Source organism: Amblyraja radiata, chromosome 15, assembly GCF_010909765.2.
Source record: "Amblyraja radiata isolate CabotCenter1 chromosome 15, sAmbRad1.1.pri, whole genome shotgun sequence".
NCBI classification, from domain to species: Eukaryota; Metazoa; Chordata; class Chondrichthyes; order Rajiformes; family Rajidae; genus Amblyraja; species Amblyraja radiata.
The window spans coordinates 33,664,921-33,686,959 of record NC_045970.1 but is presented as its reverse complement, the minus strand read 5'-3'; the positions used below and the strand labels follow the sequence as shown (position 1 = coordinate 33,686,959).

Here is a 22,039-nt window from a genome sequence, read left to right as displayed (position 1 = left end):
AGCTTGAAATCTGTAACATCCAGGTGCAAGAACAGCTTCTTCTCGACATCAAATAAGCTCTGAACAATAACAGCCTATTATTATTATTATTGCACTATATCTGTTTATTTATTGTATATATATATAGTTATAGGCACACTGAACTTTTATCTTCCGTTTTGTATTATGTTTACATATTCTGTTGTGCTGCAGCAAGTAAGAATTTCATTGTCCTATCTGGGACACATGACAATAAAACTCTTGACTTGACTTGACTAATGTGTAGGATAGTGCTAATGCAGGGGGGGGGGGGGTCGCTGGTCGGCATGGATTCGGTGGCCTGTTTCTGAGCTTTTTCTCTAAAATCTAAAGACATTCTATGATTTAGACTAGTGACAATGAATGTCCAGAAAATTCTTCAACAGAGAGCGAAAGTTGCTGCCTCACTCCCTTTTGAGCTCTCCCATATCAAGTTGATTATAGCTGGGAACTACCTTTGTAGTTCGCTCTAATTTGAATTTCAAGTTCCTATCTGACCCCAAAGAGACATCTTTAACCCTGACTGCCTGTGGGATTTAAACATGTGGCTGCAAAGAACAGTCTTGATTCTCCAAACTAAAATGTCCCTTGTAAATATTACATTCCTTTTCACTCCCTCAGTTTGAATGTCTGCCACCCACTCTAATACCATGATACTGTGATTAAATTTCTTATCCTCCCTGCAATCGTTGCTGTCCCTACACACTATATCTGATGGAGAAGGGCAAAGGCGGAAGCTGCTCCAGGTCTATTCCCATACCATTCTGGGTCTAGTCATGCTATCCTGTCCCTCATAGTCATAACTAACGTGATTCTGCAGTACTTAATCTAAGAGGTGTGTCTGTCTCCTGGTAATGTTTTCCCTTTTCTCTTGCATCACTTTCTTAATTTTGGACTCCAGCTCAACTGCATGCCTCAAGCTGCAGTCTTTTTGGATATGATTACCATTGATCATAATGGTTTGTATTCATGTTCAGAAGCAAGTTATTGACCTCAGGAAGCATGATAGAGTACATGCTCAAATGAGTTTCAGTGGTGTAAAAATGGTTGAGAACTATATTCTGCACTCTGCATCTTTCCCGTTTGATCTATCTATTGTACTTGAGTCTGCTTGATTGAATTTATGTATATATCTAAATGTTTAGATAGCATGCGAAATAAAGCTTTTCACTGTGAAACAGTACACGTGACAATAATGAACATAAACACATTCTACAGTTGCAGCATCTTACTTGCTCTGTTATACATACCTTAATTGTAATTCACCCGATTTACTCATTTAATTTTCATTAAATCTACAGCATTGCCTTTATTGTACTGAAGTTCTCACTGTATAGACATTCCACATGCTGCCAAAACAATATTGTGCAGAGCCAAAGAGTTGTTATTCCCAGGTGTTAAAATCCCCTCGCCAATGGTGTCAGCTGACCTTGGCTAACCAGTTCTACCTGATTTTATCTAACTACCTGGCAAGTAGCCTGTCTACTTATTTCCTATTGCAAATGAAAACAATGCGATTAAACTAAATTAAATAAATTGTTAAGAATGATCTTCTCTTGTTCACCATATTCAGCACAATGTAGTGCACTACGTTGATGGGCACTGCACGCCATTCCTTTACTGTTACTCTGTAAACCTAGACATAGTTTGATATTGTAAGAAAGCAAGTTCCCCGGCTATTTGATTCTGGTAGTTTCAAAATACAAAGATGTTAGCAGAATATCGGGCTAGTTTCAGAAGGTAAATGATTAAATGAACTCTTATGTTTGAGCTTTTTTACAATTGGATGGAGCTTCTCAACAAATTTTTAAAAATACAGCCTTGCGTACAAATTACGTTGCAATGGCCACACAATGGATGATCAGTAAATCTGCTGTATTGGCGATACTTATTAAGTGAGAAATAAGTGTCATGGCATTGAAAAATAAATGTCGAAATAAGGATCATTAAGAATGGTCTTGACCTGAAACGTCGCCTATCCGTGTTCTCCTGCACTTTGTCTTTCTTTGAGAATATAAATAATTTTCTCCTTTATGAAATTGTGCTATCCAAATTTTTTAATATGTTAAACAAACAGGTTCTCAGTTTAACATCTCACTTGTAAAGTATGAGGTACAGCAGTGCAACATTCCTATGTATGCCAGCATTAGCTTGGACTTAATGTTCCCTTCCAAAAGTAATGTTTGAATCCATGTTCCAAGTTGGACAAAAATTTGTTGCAGGGTCCAACAGACTAGAATGACTTGTTTTCATATGTTGTATTTAACATACTCAATCTAACGATTATAGTATTTAACAATGAGATATGAAATTAACTCTGATAAATCTGGTAATTTGGGTCGAGCAGCAGAACAATGACTGAAAACCTGTAGGTTATTATTATACAGGTGCACAACCTTTTATCCGAAGATCCAAATAACGAAAACCTCCGAATAACGGACATTTTTTCGGTCCTTGAAGAAAGGTCCTTGAAAACGTTCACCGAGGGCGGCCCGCAGAGGTGACAGCGGAACCTCTGGTCGGTCCTCGAAGAAAGGGGAACTAAATCCCCATTCATAAAAGAGAAGGTGAGGGTATATTGCGCGGGAGGGTTAATAATTGACAATTTGCTGCTGCCTGCCCGCAGAGTTAAAAAGTTCCCACGGTAGACTCACGATACATAGTGTATCGTGAGTCTTGCGTGGGAACGTTTTAACTCAGCAGGCAGGCAGCAGCAGATTGTCGCTCCCTTCAGTTTCACCCCACCTACACCCCTCTGCTTCCCGGCCATGTGTGTGACCCCTTCCCTCCCCTCTCCAGCTCCCCGCCCATTTCACCGGCGCGGGGGCTTTGCACTGTCTTCACGTCGGCAATGCCAACAGGTCAGTGCCAGTCACCGGAGACGTCAGGACCAACGGGACACCGACCCCCAGGCCCACTGCAAGCACGGAGATCCCAGAGACCCACAGCCAGCAGCAGCCCAGCCCCATTCCAACTCCAGAGGAAAACTGCAAACTGGCCGGAGACGTCAGGACCACCAGAAGCCGTTCCCCGATGGGCCGCTGCGGCGACAAGTGGCAGTTCGCCCACAGCCCGAGCTGTGCCCCCTCATCGGGACACCGACCCCCAGGCCCACTGCAAGCACGGAGATCCCAGATCAGCAACTCCAGCCCAGCCCCGCTCCAGGTACGTCTTGTTCTTGGGGGGGGCGCAGCTCAGGCTGTGGGCGAACTGCCACTTGTCGCCATAGCGGCCCATCGGGGAGCGGATTCCTCTGGAGTTGGAGGGGGAGGGGGGTATTGTGCTGTTTGATCGCCCCCTACTATCCCAGGGACAGGGAGACAGGACGTTCACCGAGGGCGGCCCGCAGAGGTGACAGCGGAACCTCCGGTCGGTCCTCGAAGAAAGGGGAACTAAGTCCCCATTCATAAAAGAGAAGGTGAGGGTACATTGCGCGGGAGAGTAGGAATCCCAAGACAAAGTTGAGTGAGCGTTCACCGAGGGTGGCCCGCAGAGGTGACAGCGGAACCTCCGGTCGGTCCTGGAAGAAAGGGGAACTAAATCCCCTTCATAAAAGAGAAGTGGAGGGTATATTGCCCGGGAGGGTATATCGCCTACCTGGAAGAAACCGGACATTTTTTCCAGGATGTCGTCTGCACACCAAAGCTCACCAAAGCTCATGTTTGGCGCTAAACATGGCACGCCAAAGCTCACGTTTGGCGCCAAACGCACGTCGCCTCTGCTGCACACGGATATAAGAGTGTGAAAATGTCGCCTTAGGCCGCCTAAGGGCATGTAGCCCCGCTAGGGTGACATGAGTGCGAGAGGTGATTCAATGCTGCGGTCACATTTACAAATTCAGGAATTCATTCAACACACTGCATTTCATACAGACATTTATTCTGCAAGAAAAAATACATTGAAGACTCAAGCTCGCGACCGAGGAACTGACGGGATCAAGGCGCAAACTCGCGACCTTGCGGATATGTGCCGAGCACTCTACCACTGAGCCAGCCATTAAAATCTACGCAAAAAAATTTCCATTCCGAAGGCCGACAAATTCCGAATTACGAAAAGTGTCTGGTCCCAAGGCTTTCGGATAAAAGGTTGTGCACCTGTACCTGAATTAGTTTGTTAAATCTCAATAACTACTTGTTATTATACATTGTACAGTGTGAATAATCTCCTAGTGTTGTTAATTCTGTGCCCCGAGGCAAACAGGCCATCTAAGACAGTAACAAATTGCTAATTCAGTTATAAGATCACACCCAAGTCGTAGCAAATCAGTCACAACCTATTGATCTTGTACATCACCACAAAAACGTGAGGTGGCTTCTGCACACACTCATTAAAAAAAAACACTTAACAAACTTGAATTATCCTTTCACGTTTTAGTTTGCTGAAATGAGATTTTCACCCAGGAATTATATCTGCTAATAGATTGCAATATATAAATATAATGTTTCAAATACTGAACAGGAGTGGGAATGTGGGGGGAAAGGGGGATTGTTTGTGTGTGGGGGGGAGGGGATTATGCGTGGGGGGGGGGAGGACTACACTCAGCAGCCACCGGTCGCGGAACCACACAGCACCTCCCGATTCCGCACAGCGGCTTCCCTGGCTCCGCACAGCGGCTTCCCCGGCTCTTGCGGGCTCATTCAGCACAGCTTGCGGACTCAGCCCCGCCTCCGGGTTTTTACTCTCTTGGCAGCGGGTGCCGGAAGGGGCGTTACCTTCATGGTGACTGACGAGAAGACAAATCTTCTGATCTCACGATTTTTTTAAACCTTCATAACTTTTGTAATATTCAACTGATCGGAACAAAACTTGTGCGCTTGGAGCAGAGAATGGTGCGTAAGATGGCGGGAAAATCCTAGCGCAAATTTTTTGTGCAAATTTAAAAAAAAACGCAAACCGGAAGAGGACAAGATGAGAGTCTTAGTAATAGTATGGAAGAAGAAGATAGATATAGATAAAAGATAGAAGATGCTATTAACTGATTGGATAGCATGAAAAACAATGCTTCTCACTGTACCTTGGTACATGTGACAATAATAAACCTAAACCGAAACAGAAATGCTTTTGAACAAAATTCTAATTGTGTTGACATATAAGAATATTCCTTTATCCAACATGCTATACCAATGCACAAATTAAGAGCTCCTTTGTCCAGCGCACGATGGAGATAGTGCTGTGTGCACTATGTAATGTTATGTAATTGGAACATTACTTTGCCATAATATAATGTGGTTAATGTATCCTGATGTACACGTGATTTTACAGCAAGAACCGGACAACATCTCAACTGTGCTCAACTGTGTTGGTGGACTGGTCCATACTTGAGGACTGGGGGGGGGGGGGGGATATAGGAAGGATATTGGCAGCTAAGTAGCATGCCATGAAGCCAACATCCTCTCCCTCAATATTGAAGGAGCTAACATTCGATATTGGTTAGCAGGGCGAAGTGCACGTTTGATTTGGTGTCGATGGTACTAAGGTGGAGAAGGTTCAGAGCTTCAAATTTCTAAGTATCAATCTCACCAACAATTTGACCTGGTCCAACCACATTGACACTGATCCACGACTCTATTTCTTCAAAAGACTAGGGACATTTGGCATGTCCTCAAGGGCTCTTAATTTCTACAGGTGTACTGTAGAAAACATTGGAATGCATCAAGTTTGTTTTGCAAATGCTAGGGATTAATTCTGGGTCTTCAAATATCCTTTATTGTCGCCCCTCACACTTTACACCCTATTGCTATATTCCGCACTCAAGTTTATTTATTTTCTTTTGCACTACCTGATGTACTCGTACTTGTGCCAAGTTTGTACACAAAACAAAATGTTTCACTTTCCCAGTACCTGTATCACTAATAAACCAATATCAATGACTTGTATTTTATTCTAGTCTGGTTGTTTTTATCAAAAGACTGCATCTTGCATTTGTGTACCAACATTTGAATACTTCATGCAGGAAATAGTGTGAGACATGTACGTGATCATTTTTAGATGTAGACTTTTGCTGGCAGTGTAGGAAAATGTAAAGTGAGATTCTTGAATATTTCTAATCTTTAAGGAAATCTCAATCGTTTCTAATCCGATTCTTGTTGCTGGGAGGAAGATGCTGATTTTTGTTTTTATATTTTAAAAAAACTAAGCTAATACTTTAAAAATCAAGGATCTCATTGCCTATGACAAAGTTGAAGAAATACTGCCTGTGTTTGTGCAACTTGAGTGATAGTGACACAGTATGGCTCGATCCCCAGATGATGGATCATTTTTTTAAAAAGGTGCAATACCAAAACTATCATATTCCTTAACTTTTTGATGGTTGATTTCTTTTTTGCCTCCCTTACAAGTTTAAAAATAAATGCTGAAGACATTTTTGAATGGAAAAACATTAAACATTGTTTGTTTTTTCCACACGCTGCCTCAAGAAGCCAGCCAATATAGAGATCCATAGTACCTTAGCCACTCTCTCATCTCGCTGCTCCCATTAGGAAGATGCTTCAGGAGCTCTCAGAACAGTTACCTCCAGGTTCAGTAACAGCTTCCATCAACCTGATCAACCATCAGGTCCTTGAACCTCTCGTCACAGATAGGGTAGGATAGATGGGGTAGACTGTCAGAACCTGGCATAGAACCTTTTTTCCAGTGGAAATGTCCAACACTAGGGGCATTGCATTGATGGCAGCCTCTGCCTACAGTCTGTTTTTCTATCTTTTACATTTTTTTAGTTTGTTTAAAAAGTACGTTTTGGAGGATTTTTAAAGTATTTCTATGTGGGGGAGGGGGGTAGGGTAAGGGGGAAATCGTTTCTCAGTCGCATCTACACGCACCCCCCCACCCCCCTCCCCCCCCCTCGCGGCCTACCAACTAGATTGGCGCGGCCTTTCCTGCCGGGGACCGGACCAAAGCTTCAACAGCGGTACAGCACTAGATTCACTACCTTACCTGGATCGCCGTTTGAAGCTCCGGAGTGTTGGGCCTGCTGTTTCAACATCGCGGAGCTGTGGTTTGCAGAGCTTCTAGCGCGGGCGGCGTTGACTTCAACATTGCGGAGTCCTGGGATCCCTTTGCCGAGAGCCGCCAGCGTGAATCTCCGCCTAGCTCGGCCTGTGGACTTCGGGAGCCGCGGTCTCCGGTAGGAAGTGGCCGATTCGGAAGTGCAAGCCGCTGAGAATGTTCTCCTGTTCCGATGTCGGAGTTCCATCATCCGGCGAGCGGGCCTGAACATCGGGCTGCCATGACTGAACTTGTGGGGTTGTCTATGTTAAAGACTATCGTGTTCTGTGCTCTTTTTTATTCGTATGGTGACCGCACATTTCACTGTACCAATTGGTACATGTGACAAATAAATGTCTCTTGTCTCTTGGAGGGCATAGCTGTATGGTGAGAAGAGGAAAGTTTAATGGAGATTTACACTGAGAGGTGGGGGGCTGGAATGCACTGCTAAGGGTAGTGGTGGAGGCATATTTGATGGTGGCATTTAAGAGGATGTCGGATAAGCACATGTAAGTGCACGTAATAGAGGGATATGGATCATGCACAGACAAATATCATGTTCGGCACAAAAATTGTGGGCTGAAGGTACCATTCCTTTGCTGCATGTTCTATGTTCAGTATTCTATGTATTATAGCTCTACGTAAACATCGAACCACTATGAACTATGCACTACTATGATTGATCTACTTTGGGTTTTGTACTATAGTGGTCTAATTTACTTAGAATAACTGAATTTATTGTACTTTTTATTATTGTTGCATCTAATGTTCCTGTAAAGCTGCAGGAGGTAAGAGTTTCATTGTTCCTGTTCATATTCAGTGCATGTTACAAACATTCTTGACATCAATAATGAAAATATTAGACGGTGTAGTAAATGAAGAAAATTGAGTTTTAACATTGAAAGAGACCATTATTGGCAATGTAGAAGATTTCTAAAGTCAGAAGGTGGAATTAAAATTTTTTAAAGTGAAATTAATCTTTAATATGCCAGAGGGCTAAAGGAAGGCAAAGAACATATAGAATATTATTCATCTTAATAAGCACAAACCAAAAGATGAATTCTGTTTATGACCTTTTTTTAAAAAAATGTGCTGAATTTACTCTACAGTCGCATGATTATAATTAGTATCTGTTTTGTTTTCACATCCTGTTGGAGAATAATTATTTGGAGCTTGCAGAACATGCTTTTATTTATAGATTGCCACAGCATCACAAAGATAAAGGCTTTAAATAGAATTATTATTTTACTGGAAGGCAACAGGGGCATTTATTTTGCACATCCAGTTATTTATCTAGTTGAAGGGGGAAGATTGGTCAGAACACTGGAGGAGGGATACAATTACAGTGCCCTCCATAATGCTTGGGACAAAGACCCATTATTTGTTTATTTGCCTCTGTACTCCACAATTTGAGATTTGTAATAGAAAAAAAATCACATGTGGATAAAGTGCACATTGTCAGGTTTAATAAAGGCCATTTTTGTACATTTTGGTTTCACCATGTAGTGATTACAGCAGTGTTTATACATGCCCCCCCATTTCAGGGCACCATAATGTTTGGGACACAGCAATGTAATGTAAATGAAAGTAGCCATGTTTAGTATTTTGTTGCATATTCTTTGCATGTAATGACTGCTTGAAGTCTGCGATTCATGGACATCACCAGTTGCTGGGTGTCTTCTCTGGTGATGCTCTGCCAGGCCTGTATTGCAGCCATCTTTAGCTTATGCTTGTTTTGGGGGCTAGTCCCCTTCAGTTTTCTCTTCACCATATAAAAGGCATGCTCAATTGGGTTCAGAACAGGTGATTGACTTGGCCACTCGAGAATTCACCATTTTTTAGCTTTGGAAAAACGCCTTTATTGCTTTAGCAGTATGTTTGGGATTATTGTCTTGCAGTAGAATGAACCGCTGGCCAATGAGTTTTGAGGCATTTGTTTGAACTTGAGCAGATAGGATGTGTCTGTACACTTCAGAATTCAATATGCCACTACCATCAGCAGTTGTATCATTAATGAACATAAGTGAGCCAGTACCTTCAGCAGCAATACATGTCCATGCCATAACACCTCCAACACTGTGTTTCACAGATGAGGTGGTATGCTTTGGATCTTGGGCAGTTCCTTCTCTCCTCTCTCATTGGCACAATGTTGGCCTCATGTTGATAAACAGCAATAAAAGTTTCCAAGGTGATGGGAAGACTGGAGGTAAAGTTAGGTGCTGAGAGCTCTCTTATACCTGCATTAAGGAGGCAATTAAACACACCAGAGAATACATTGTATAAACATGATGTATAGAAATTGTATAAAATGTATAAACCTGGTGAAACCAAAATGTATAAAAATACCCTTTAATAAAATCTGACAATGTGCACTTTAACCAGATATGATTTTTTTTTTCTATTACAAATCTCAAATTGTGGAGTACAGAGGCAAATAAATAAATGATGGGCCTTTGTGCCAAACATTATGGAGGACACTGTTTTTTCCTTTGGCAGCATCTTTTTTAATGTGCTTCTGTACAGGCAAACAAATTCTCATCCAAATTGTGACATAGGCAATAATGCATTGTTTCAGCATTGCACTCGGTGTCCTCTTAGTCATGGGTTAGCTTGTAAGCAACATGTTACCCCTGTAGCTGATAAAGCTGCACTGACGGAACAAAGACGGTGTGCCCTTCCTTTACTGGGGAGCTGCCAATTTGCTGTCAGGCTGCAAGAGGCAATATTCTAGATTGTGATTAAGAACATTTCCTGCTTGATTGATAGCAATTTAATGTTGCAAGAAAAATTGGGAACATTTTACACGCATAAAACTCGTCTTTTGAGGATTGACTGAAGTTTCTTTCATGTCTTATTTTGTGTGGCAATACTAGCAGCACCTAACAATTTAGAGATCTGCCTCCAATGAACACTGTCCATTGATTACAGCATATTGGTCAGTTAATGCATCAAACTGTTAAACGTGCATTTGTTGCTGGTGTAGGCAACTGAACTGTTTGGGTTTACTCTGCCATTCATTAAAATTGTCTGACCCTCAATACTTTCGGCATTTCATCCTCTTGCTTCATAAGAATCTTTCTACTACTTCAAAAATGTTAAAAGATTCTGAAAATGTGTTCCTCGAAAGGCAGTGGAATCAAAGACTCAATCTAAAGTTGTGTTATCTTGAATGGGCAACACGCTTTAAACAGCTGAGCTTCCTGGGCGTTGTTGAAATTCAAGAGTTCAGGGTGATGCAACAAAGTAGCTTTTAAAACTTGCAAAATTATTTGAATGTATATCAGTAAAATGATCTATATGCTACACCACTTAATTGGTAATATTTGTACTTTGTATATAAACACAAAACCTAGCTGCAGATTTCAATAGAATTAAACAAAACCTGGATATTGGAAACGCAGAACAAAATCCACTGACCTGAAGCATTAACGTTCATTTGCTGCTTTACAGTAATTGCCTTATCAGTTAAGTTATTGCCTTTTTTTTCCCCCCCCTTCAACATTTTGCTTTTATTTCATCTGCAGTTCTTATAATTTTAAATTATTTTGTACCAGTTTCTTTTGCTGCGCAAATACATCGTAGTCATGTTTTATGGTTGTATTTGTCTATTAATTAAAAAACACGAAACAATAACTTTGCAACATTTTGTTCCACATAAAAGATTCGGTCTTTGTCAAGGACCAATTTCTGTCCTAAAAAATGAATTATCTTCGAACCACAAACTATTGGATACATTTTTTTTTTTTTTAAGTTCAGAAGCATTATGCTGCTTCATTTCCAGCTTGCTGATTTTTAGGATCCAGAACTACCATCCAGGAGAATAAAGGTTCATCATGCATTGACAAAATCTTTTTATGTGGTGTATCATTGATAAGAATGCCTTTATCCTGACTACAGGAACAATTATTCCTTTGGAACAATATGTAAGGAGTGTTCCAGTGATATTGAGATCCTGAGGGACTTTTGAGAGTTCTTTATGAATTCTTGTGGTCATCACACTAAGTTAAAATGCAGATGCTGCAAGCAACGAGGAAGTTAAATGCAATGTTTGCCTTGGTTATAAGGAAGTTAAAATAAAAGTGTGTGGAAATCTTGGCACAATTGTAAAACACTTTGAAACTCCACCTTCAGTATTGATCTCTTTTGTCTCTTAACTGAGGATGTGTATTAAGGTTTGGAGAAATTAACTTGTCCTTGAGGAAAATTCTTTCAAATTGTGGAATGGGGATAATAATTTTATTAAAAAGAGAAGTGTAATAAAATTAAGGTGTGACAGGACAGAAATTGAGAGACCAGAATGGGAAAGTGCGTCTTTGTTTAGGATAAACTTTTGATTATTTACAATCAAGATGAGAAATTGCTTTACATGATCTAAATTTTTGAATTTATTTTACTCAAAGATTGTGCATGCCCAAACCTTGAACGTACCTAGATTTTCAGATGTCAATGGACTGCAGGTATACCAAACTAATGCAGAAAAACAAATTTGATTAAACATATTTTATTAAAAGTTGGATCTGGCATGTGGGCCTGCTACAGTTCCTATTTAAAAAAAAAAATCATTTATGCATCACCAGCAAACCAGCATTTTGGAAAACAAGGTCACATCCTATGTCTTTTGCCTCTCTGGATACCTCGCCAAAACACAATCAAGTGGTGGATCAAGTTTGTATCCTTGTACCCTATTTGATAATAATGGGCCACTATATTATCATTTTACAGTACTGTAGTTCTTAAGAAAATACATGAATTAAGCTACTTTTGGACTTTAGACTCTATAGATGAGGTGTGGAAACAGGCCTTGGCCCAGAGTTTGTGCCAACCAATGATCATCCTGTACATTAGCACTATCCTATAGTAGAGACAATTTTACCAAAGCCAATTGGCCTACAAACCTACATGCCTTTGGATTGGGGAGGAAAGTAGAGCACCTGGAGAAACCCCACATGGTCACAGGGAGAATGTACAACAAACTTCATACAAAAAGCACCCATTGTCAGTATTGAAACTGGGTTTCTGGTGCTGTATGGCAGCAACTCTACCGCTGTGCTGTCCTGTCATTCTACGTGAGAGCTGCTTTTGCCAACATATATTTGTTATTCTTAAATACATTCATCCTTGCATTTCAGTTTAAGATGTTGACATCTGGCGTTCTTTAGCATGCCATGCGCAGATGGGCATATTTTGGATTAAATTGGGCTACTTTTTTGGCAGGATTCTTTCCTTACTGTCGTTCAGATAGCTTGATGAAAATGTAGCCCAGGTTATTAAGGTACTTAAGATAGATGTAAAATGCTGGAGTAACTCAGCAGGTTAGGCAGCATCTCTGGAGAAAAGGAATAGGTGACATTTTGGGTCGACTCTTCATTAGACTGCTAATGTGCATCAGACTGCTATGGTATTGTTATAGAGCACTAATAGTGACAGTCTGGAGTGAATGTTTATTCTAAAGTCTTGGACTGCTTTTGATTGTAAATTACAGGTCAATGGCATTTAATAAGCCACTTTTTATTTATTGCAGATTCACAGACAGTAGACAGCAGTAATCATGAGTGGTGATTCCAGCCAAGAAGTGATAACATCCCCTCCTCCACCCAGTGCAATTCATAAGGGGGGCTACTTTGATCACATCAATGAAGGTGATCCTGAATATATCCAAGAAGGAAACAGATCACCAGAATTGAGACAGGATTTCAACCTGATGGAACAGAGAAAGCGGGTTTCTCAAATACTGCAGAGCCCTGTGAGTATCATTCAAAGAAATGTTATGGTGTTTTTAAAATCTATTTGTTGATTGTATAATTAATATCTCATCGAACAGCCATTTCCTAAAAATATCTCTATAAAATAGAAGCGAGCTTTCACATTGATGTATTGATTTTTCAATTGGCCTTTTGTTTTGCTTATTTTTGTAGTACAGGAAATAACCATGTGGCATAAGATTGTGCCAGATTTGTTCTATAATGAATCTTATTCCTGTCGTCATCATCATGCCTTTCTCCAGCTTTCCTTTACTTGCTCTCGTTCTATTTGTATCACCACACTGCAAGAAAGCAGATTCTACATTGTATTCCATCTGAGATGTTTCTCCTGGATCTCTTATTGGTCTCCAACTTAACTCCATAGTGCAACATTTTGGATCCATTAATTGTCACGGACTCTATGCCTTTCCCATTTGATGAGAGCCTATCTCAAATACTACAAAGTCCTGTGAGTATAATTCAAAGAAATATGTCAGCGAATTCATATACATGTAGCAAAATAAAAATTGAGAATTGAAGGAACATAACTCGGTCAATAATGTTACAGTAAATTCTTAAACTGAGTGTTTGTAAATTGATTAATTACTGTACATTTGCATTACCCGTACTCCTTTTGAATGGGCTCGCGGGGACCCAGATTCCTGCACTCCCTTTAAACAATTATAATTTTAGTGACATCTTAAGTGAATTAAATGTTTGGTGAACTAATGTAAATAATATCCAATAGAAAATCTGCTAGTCTAGCGCCAACCACGTGCAACCATGTTTTATTGTACCATGAAGACTGCCTGAGATAACCATTTTTATTGTACTCTGAAGGCTTTCTGAGATATCTGATACACCACTCAAATTAAATTTGTCCAGTAATGTTCTAAAAAGCATCATCATACATTAATAAGCACACAAAAATAAAAGTGCTCTACTGTTGAAGAGTCTATCCATATTACGTTGTCTACATAAATATGGATCAGTTTCCAGACTTGCATCGATATCTGCTGATGTGTGACATTGTAGCTGCTGTTTTAAGAGCGAGACCCGTGTTTATGTATGCAGCTGTGTTAAACTGAGTTCTTTTGTCAATCAAAAGTCAACTTGACTCAAACGCTTGTAGATGTTGAAATCAATTCTTTATTCAGCTGAGACTCGTCTCTGAACCTTCCAACACAGAGCTGAGAGCTCTGGGGCAGGTCCAGAGAATTAGTGACTTTGATACAAACTCATGGCATTTATATAGGTATTAGACATTTCTGATATAGAGGGTATGACAAACTAGTAACCAATCATCTGAGTCCTTCTGGTGATTTACAACAGCAATCACATGATCCTCCCCCCCCCCCCCCCCTTCTCTGGCCTCATTTTACAACCTTTGTTTGCCTGTGGTTTAACTTTGTTTAGAATGATTTTATTTCAACAAAGCGAAACCCCAGTAGGCTCAATTATCAAAGATCACTCCTGCAAATATAAGATACATATATAATACAACGATCACACAAGTCATACAAACAAAACACACTTTCCATACCAAGAAGAAAGATATTTCTATCAATCTAATTCAATTCAATTCAATTCAATTCAATTCAATTCAATTTATTGTCATTTGGACCCCTTGAGGTCCAAACGAAATGCCGTTTCTGCAGCCATACATTACAAACAAATAGACCCAAGACACAACATATTTTACATAAACATCCATCACATTGCTGTGATGGAAGGCCAAAAAAACTTCCCTCTCCACTGCACTCCCCCCCCCCCCCCCGATGTCAGAGTCAAAGTCAAAGCCCCCGGCGGGCGATGGCGAATTGTCCCGTAGCCATTTAAGCCACGTCGGGTGATGCAAGGTTGCACACCGGGTCTTGGTGTTAGAGCCCCCGGCGTGCGCTCGCAGCCCGCCGCCATTCCAAGCCGCGCGGGGCGGTGCTGTAAGGCCCCGCTCCAGGAGCTCTTCAACCCCGCAACTCGGGCGGGAGAAGTCGCCGCTGCGGGAGCCCTGAAAAGCGGTCTTCCTCCAGGTACCCGCGGGCTCCCGGTGCCGCCCGCCAAACCCGCAGTTGCAGCCACCGAATCTCCGGGGGTCGGGTCGCAGCAGCGTCCACCACAGCTCCACCCGCTCTGGACTCGGCCAGCTCCGCGACGGTGAGGTGAGTAGTCAGCACCAGAGCCCCCGGTTTTCCTGTTGGAGGCCGCTCCTCGTTGCAGCCCCAACGACAACGGAGACCCGACAAATAAAAGGTCGGGTCTCCCGTGCAGGGAGAGATTTAAAAGTTACCCCCAACCCCCCCCACACCACCCCCACCCCCCCACACACATACCCCAACAAAAAATAACAAAAACTACATAAAAACAGGGTCTAATGTTTACAATCTTACTTGGACACAATACATTTCATAAATGGTTTTGCTATAATTTTACACAGTTTAAAATAATATTACCTATGTATTAAAAACATGAATTATATGGATTCGCCGAATTACACAGCTTCTAAGTTAAATTCAAAACCCACACACACCTCCCAACTCCAAGCATACATGGGTCGTAAATCTGTCAACTTAATTGATAAGTGTTTGGTGCCAGGATACAGCTTAATTCCTAACTTACAGTCTCCCCTTTTCCTGCTATCTCTGGGAGATGGATTTTCAATCTCTCTGCAAGGCCTTTTACAAATATTACAGAACACAGGGTAAATTTACAACTTCAGACCATTACCTCAAAAGTACAGCTTCTTGATCCCTTATCTCAACCTCATTATAATTTAACATAGCCAAAGCTAACCACAGAGCCTATTATCTCTCAGCCTTGAATTCTGTCTCGAACTCAGCATAAACAGCCATAACTCCTCATCTCTATGCCACATTCAGAGCTCAAGAATGTGCCATAGAGAAAGAGCAGATGACCTCTGGCCTCAGAAGAGGCCCTATTCAGTAATCCATTCTTCAACACAAAATCATATCAAATACAATTTCCTCCAGCGTTATAATTGCCTCAAAGCAATAAACTAAGCTATGCAGGTTCAGATTAGCGTTTCTATGTTTTGATTCATCTGTTCGCTCTATGTGTTTCTTTGTACTTTATTTCTTTAGGAGACATGTGTTTCTGAAAACCTTAAGCTTTTCTCTTGCAAATTACCTAGCTTATATAAAAGTCACCATCCAAGCGGTTCTATTTTATACTATTTCCTCAGCTGCATCTTGTTTCAAATCTGATCACTGCTTATTAGTATCAATACACTTAATGAAGGGTCTCGACCCATAACGTCACCCATTCCTTCTCTCCAGAGATGCTGCCTGTCCAGCTGAGTTACACCATTTTGTGTGTACCTTCGATTTAAACCAGCACCTGCAGATTCTTCCTACACATTTCTTGCTTACTTCATTGGTTCGCAAATCAACTATATATTCTCACACTATGGCTATCTACTTATGAAGAAATACCTAAAAGGGGATGGTAACGAAGTAATATTTTATTTTAAGTAAAAAAAACCTAAAGTAGTCTTGGGGGAAATGAGGTGAGAGCAATTGCGTAGCACCATACAGTACTGCATTGTTATAAAAGTTCAAGTTCAAGTTCAAGTTAGTTTATTGTCATGTGTCCCTGTATAGGACAATGAAATTCTTGCTTTGCTTAAGCACACAGAAAATAGTAGGCATTTACTACAAAACAGATAAATGTGTCCATATACCATGATATAAATATATACACACATGAATAAATAAACTGATAGTGCAAATAACAGAAAGTGGTTGGTAATAATCAGAGTTTTGTCCGAGCCAGGTTTAATAGCCTGATGGCTGAGGGGAAGTAACTATTCCTGAACCTGGTTGTTGCAGTCTTCAGGCTCCTGTACCTTCTACCTGAAGGTAGCAGGGAGATGAGTGTGTGGCCCGGATGGTGTGGGTCTTTCATGATACTGCCAGCCTTTTTGAGGCAGCGACTGCGATAGATCCCCTCGATGGAAGGAAGGTCAGAGCCGATGATGGACTGGGCAGTGTTTACTACTTTTTGTAGTCTTTTCCTTTCCAGGGCGCTCAAATTGCCGAACCAAGCCACGATGCAACCGGTCAGCATGCTCTCGACTGTGCACCTGTAGAAGTTAGAGAGAGTCTTCCTTGACAATCCGACTCTCCGTAATCTTCTCAGGAAGTAGAGGCGCTGATGTGCTTTTTTGATGATTGCATTAGTGTTCTCGGACCAGGAAAGATCTTCAGAGATGTGCACGCCCAGGAATTTGAAGCTCTTGACCCTTTCAACCATCGACCCGTTGATATAAATGGGGCTGTGGGTCCCCCTCCTACTCCTTCCAAAGTCCACAATCAGTTCCTTGGTTTTGCTGGTGTTGAGGGCCAGGTTATTGCACTGGCACCATATGGACAGTTGCTCGATCTCTCTTCTGTACTCTGACTCATCCCCATCAGTGATACGCCCCACAATAGTGGTGTCGTCAGCGAACTTGATGATGGAGTTCGCACTGTGGTTCGCTACGCAGTCATGGGTATAGAGTGAGTACAGCAGGGGGCTGAGCACGCAGCCTTGAGGTGCTCCCGTGCTGATTGTTATTGAGGCTGACACATTTCCACCAATACGAACAGACTGTGGTCTGTGGACGAGGAAGTCGAGGATCCAGTTGCAGAGGGATGCGCAGAGACCCAGTTCTGCGAGTTTGGTAACCAGTTTGGAGGGGATGATTGTGTTAAATGCCGAGCTGTAATCAATGAATAACAGCCTGACATATGAGTTTTTGTTGTCCAAGTGGTCCAGTGCGGAGTGGAGGGCCAGCGAGATCGCATCCACCGTTGATCTGTTGTGGCGGTACGCGAACTGCAGTGGGTCCAGGTTTTTGTCGATGTAGGAGTTGATTTGCTCCATGATCAACCTCTCAAAGCACTTCATCACCACCGCCGTTAGTGCCACTGGTCGATAGTCATTGAGGCATGTCACCTTACTCTTCTTGGGCACCGGTATAATTGATGCCCTTTTAAAGCAAGTGAAGTTGCATTGATGATGAGTGACTGTGATAGCAATGAAGGATAAAGTTATAGATGTTGGGTTTTGCTTGACATATTTACTGTTCCTTGTCTCCCTCCAAGAAGGTGAATGTTGCTTTATCTTTGGTTGAGGGCAGATAATGTGATGATCACGTCCTTATTGAATGGGAGTGGAGTGAGTGAAGGAAATAACTGGTGCTTGTTCCAGTGGCTATTGACCCGGGAGAGGGAGCCACAATTAGGCAGGCAATTGGGAAGAGCCCCAGAATTGTGATTCTTCTTAGCTTTTGCAGTGAATGTTGTCATGGAGTTGTGATGCCATTTTCTATAGTTCGTTATAAATTTCTGCATTAATGGGTCAAACATTTTTGCTTCCTTTTCAATTGGACACTATGCTTAAAACAGAGATCCTATTATAATAAATCTATCAAACCATTTCATGTTCCCATCTTCGAGTGTCCAGACAAGTATTTCAGCCTTTTCCTCATTTTGTCTGCTTCCTCTGGTTTATTTGTGATCTTACTGAAGGGCATCACCGTAGTGCAATTGGTAGATTTTACTGCCCCAAAAGCCCAGTTCATTCCTGCTGTGTGTATCAAATTAATATTTTTATTTTGTGACCACTTGAATTTCCCCTGGGTACTCCAATTTTCTCCCAAGCAGCGAAACGTACGGGTTTGTAGTTGCTAGTTCCTTGTATAGTTACCAGGAATTGCTCCAATTGTGTATGTAAGTAGTAGAATCTGAGAGTAGTGTATGAGAAGGTGGGGATAATACACGGAGTTAGCGTAGGATTAGTGTAAATAGATGCTTTTTAAACGGCATGGACTAAGTGGGCTGAGGATCTAATTCGATGACGCATGACTCTGTGCCAGGCCTTAAAGATCTGAGTTGGATCCAGAATCAATCGAATCAAATTAATCTGTGAGGAGTTATTATTTACCCAATGCTAAGATATAATTCCCAGAACTTGTTTGACACTACAATAGTAGGGATATTAACAAAACCTATTGTATCTTGTAGAAGGATAAGATATTCATGCATTTGGAAAGACTGGTTAATTAGGGATACTCAGCATGGTTTTGTGAGGGAGATTGTGTGTAATGAATTTGAGTTGATTGAAGAAGTAACAAAGAAGGTTGAGGGCAGGCGTATAGATGTAATCTGTATAGAATTCAGTAAGGCCTTTAAGGTTCTACATGGTAGGCTGCTCTGGGAGGTTAGATCACTGGTGATCCAGAGGAAGCTAGCTAACTGGATACTTGCATATGCACAAGTTACTAGAATGCACAAAGTCTTTTGCCCCAGAGTAGAGGTATCAAGAGTTAGAGGGCATAGATTGAAGATGGATGATAGCATTTAATGGGAACAAATTTCTTGCAGAGACTATGGTGGGTATATGAAACGGGCGGCCAGAGGAGGTAGTTGAGACCGATACAATAACATTTAAATGTAGTTTGGGCATGTACAAGGAAAGGAAAATTTAAGAGGGATGTGAACCAAACACATGTGATGGGACTGGCTTGGATTGGGCACCTTGGTTAGGCAGAAGGGCCTGCTTTTGTGCTGCATGACTTTGTAAATCCACAGAAATGGGACCATCAAACCTTTCACTCCTTATAGGCCATAGCATTGGAAAGGGAAAGCACAATTTGTGCTTGTAAGTGGCTTTTAAACATTTTCCCTGATTTTAAAATCCACTGATAAATGATCCTGGATTCCCATGTACTGCACCCCCCTCCCACCTGTTCTAGGTTTCTACTGGCTACAATATGATTTTTACCTGACACTAGTTTGCACCCCACTTGTCGGATGATATTCAGACTGATTTTCCTTTCAAACAAAAGGTGGGGGGAACAGTACATGGGAATCCAGGATCATTTATCAGTGGATTTTAAAGTACCTTTTATTCACTTTAATTGATAAAATTAGCAGAAATAACAAAATAATTAAAACAACTCGGTGCAAAATATCTTGACTGCTAGAGATTTAGCAAATTCAGAAAATGCTATAAAGATTTGTAGCAACATATATTTTATGTTAATAAACTTTCAACGAACCAAACACTTCAAGCCAGCGAGTTTCATCCTTTTCTATTCCACAGGCTCTGCCCGACATGCTGAGTACTTCAAGAAAATAGTTATTTTGTTAGTAGGAGAATGAAAGACAGTTCATCGTTATCTAAGTTCAGGACTTTGGCATGTAGTTATAATAATGTTTAGAAAAATGAGCCCAAATGTAAACAATTTTGTAACTTTTACTTTTGTTTGGGAATAATCACATCTCTTGACATTGTCAATAAACATTGTTAATAAACATTGTTTTCAAAACTGCAATTCCAAAATAGCAGAGTTCTACTTCAATAACTTTCCACTCGACTACAGTTTTCAAAAAATAATTTGTAGTGATAGGATCTATTTTGGCTTGAACAAAATTAAATTGCTGCAGAAGATTGAATGCCATCTTATTTAATTTTAGAATAATGACCAAATTTTTGCTTGAATTTCTGAGTGACTCAAATATTTCAAATTTACCCGTAGGAAGACTACATCCATAGTAACTGGTTTGGGCAAGTTTTGGAGCATTCAATGGTTTAAGTGATTTGTGGAAAGTAGATCATATTCCAGATGAATTTTAACATTCCAATGTTTATGTTATACTTGCTATTCTCTCAACTTTGCTGTCATGAAGAATCTCATCTAAAAAATAGTTTTCATCTTGGATCTTGTATGGTAGATCTAGAGGTCTGTCGAGGAATATTTTGGAAATCTGTTTTCTCTTATGCCATTGTAATTGCTTGCTTATCTAAGGGTGAGGCACTCCCAGAGCTGTTTCGGACATTGTTTAGTAATTTATGTACAAATTGTTTCCTGTATCACTATGCTGTTAACTGATCTAGTATGAGATAAAGATTTTTTTGATGGGGTTATCAAGAAAAAGGGACAGTTACACTGAAATGATAACAATAGACAATAGGTGCTGGAGTAGTCCATTCGGCCCATCGAGCCATTCAATGTGATCATGGCTGATCATTCCCAATCAGTACCCCGTTCCTGCCTTCTCCCCATATCCCCTGACTCCGCTATTTTTAAGATCCCTATCTAGCTCTCTCTTGAGAGCATCCAGAGAACCTGCCTCCACCTCTGAGGCAGAGAATTCCACAGACAGATATATTTGTGTTGAATCAATTTCATCCCCTTTGCAACACAAAGTTCACTACTCCAAAAATAATTTGATGAAATCACAGATAAGTAAGTGAGTTAAAGGACATACTAATTATGACAAGTCAATAAACTTATTCTTTCTATTGATCACTGATTATGTCCCAGACATTAAACTTGATCTCAGCCTTTCTCAATGTTATTTGAACTTGCAAAGCAATGCCTGAAATGGTAAAATGGCCCACGGAGCCCGACAAAAACGTCAACAAGGTTTGACATTGAGCCGCTCCTAAAGGTAGCGCGATAGTGAAACAGAGGTTTAGAGAGGAAATTCCAAAGGTTAAAATCTGAGCAGTTAAAGGATAGTTGCCAATAGTGAAACAATTAAAATCCGGAACTGCAAGCAGCCATAATTGGTCCTGAACTGTTCAAGTAATCTGTTGCAAAACAATCAGGGACTTCAAAAGACAGTTCGAGAGCAACCTATAATCCATGAATAACCACACGGACACCTGTAAAAGACAATAGACAATAGGTGCAGGAGTAGGCCATTTGGCCCTTCGAGCCAGCACCGCCATTCAATGTGATCATGGCTGATCATCCCCAATCAGTACCCCGTTCCTGCCTTCACCCCATATCCCCTGACTCCGCTATTTTTAAGAGCCGTATCTAGCTCTCTCTTGAAAGCATCCAGAGAACCTGCCTCCACCGCCCTCTGAGGCAGAGAATTCCAGACTCACCACTCTCTGTGAGAAAAAGTGTTTCCTCGTTTCCGTTCTAAATGGCTTACTCCTTATTCTTAAACTGTGGCCCCTGGTTCTGGACTCCCCCAACATCCTCCCTCAATAACATAAGTACTCGAGATGCATGGAAAGTTTACGATATGCTAGACTGATGAATGTTAAAAATAACTTGTTGAAGAAAATTACCCAAAGGCTTGGATGTGATTAATTAATATTGAGTGCTTTTTGCATCGTGTCACTTTGGCAAAAACCTAATGAAAAATACACAGCCGATACTTATCCAGATGTGAGCTTTTTTGCAGTGTACAATGAGAGGAAGTTGGAATCTGATAGTTTGAGTGAGGATTATGATGTAAATTCTGCATGCATAGCACAGGGAATACAATATTTAA

The 22,039-nt window shown here is 41.0% G+C and overlaps 1 protein-coding gene across 3 annotated transcripts in view; it reads left to right on the top strand.

The window, feature by feature from the left end:
• add3 (adducin 3) overlaps positions 1-22,039 on the top strand; it is a 131,634-nt gene that overhangs the window by 63,937 nt on the left and 45,658 nt on the right. For all 3 annotated transcript variants that reach the window (XM_033034001.1, XM_033033999.1, XM_033034000.1), the window contains exon 2: positions 12,524-12,745. In XM_033034001.1, the coding sequence (XP_032889892.1) occupies positions 12,551-12,745 (195 nt within the window). In that variant the 5' untranslated portion in view covers positions 12,524-12,550. The remainder of the gene's footprint in view (positions 1-12,523; positions 12,746-22,039) is intronic.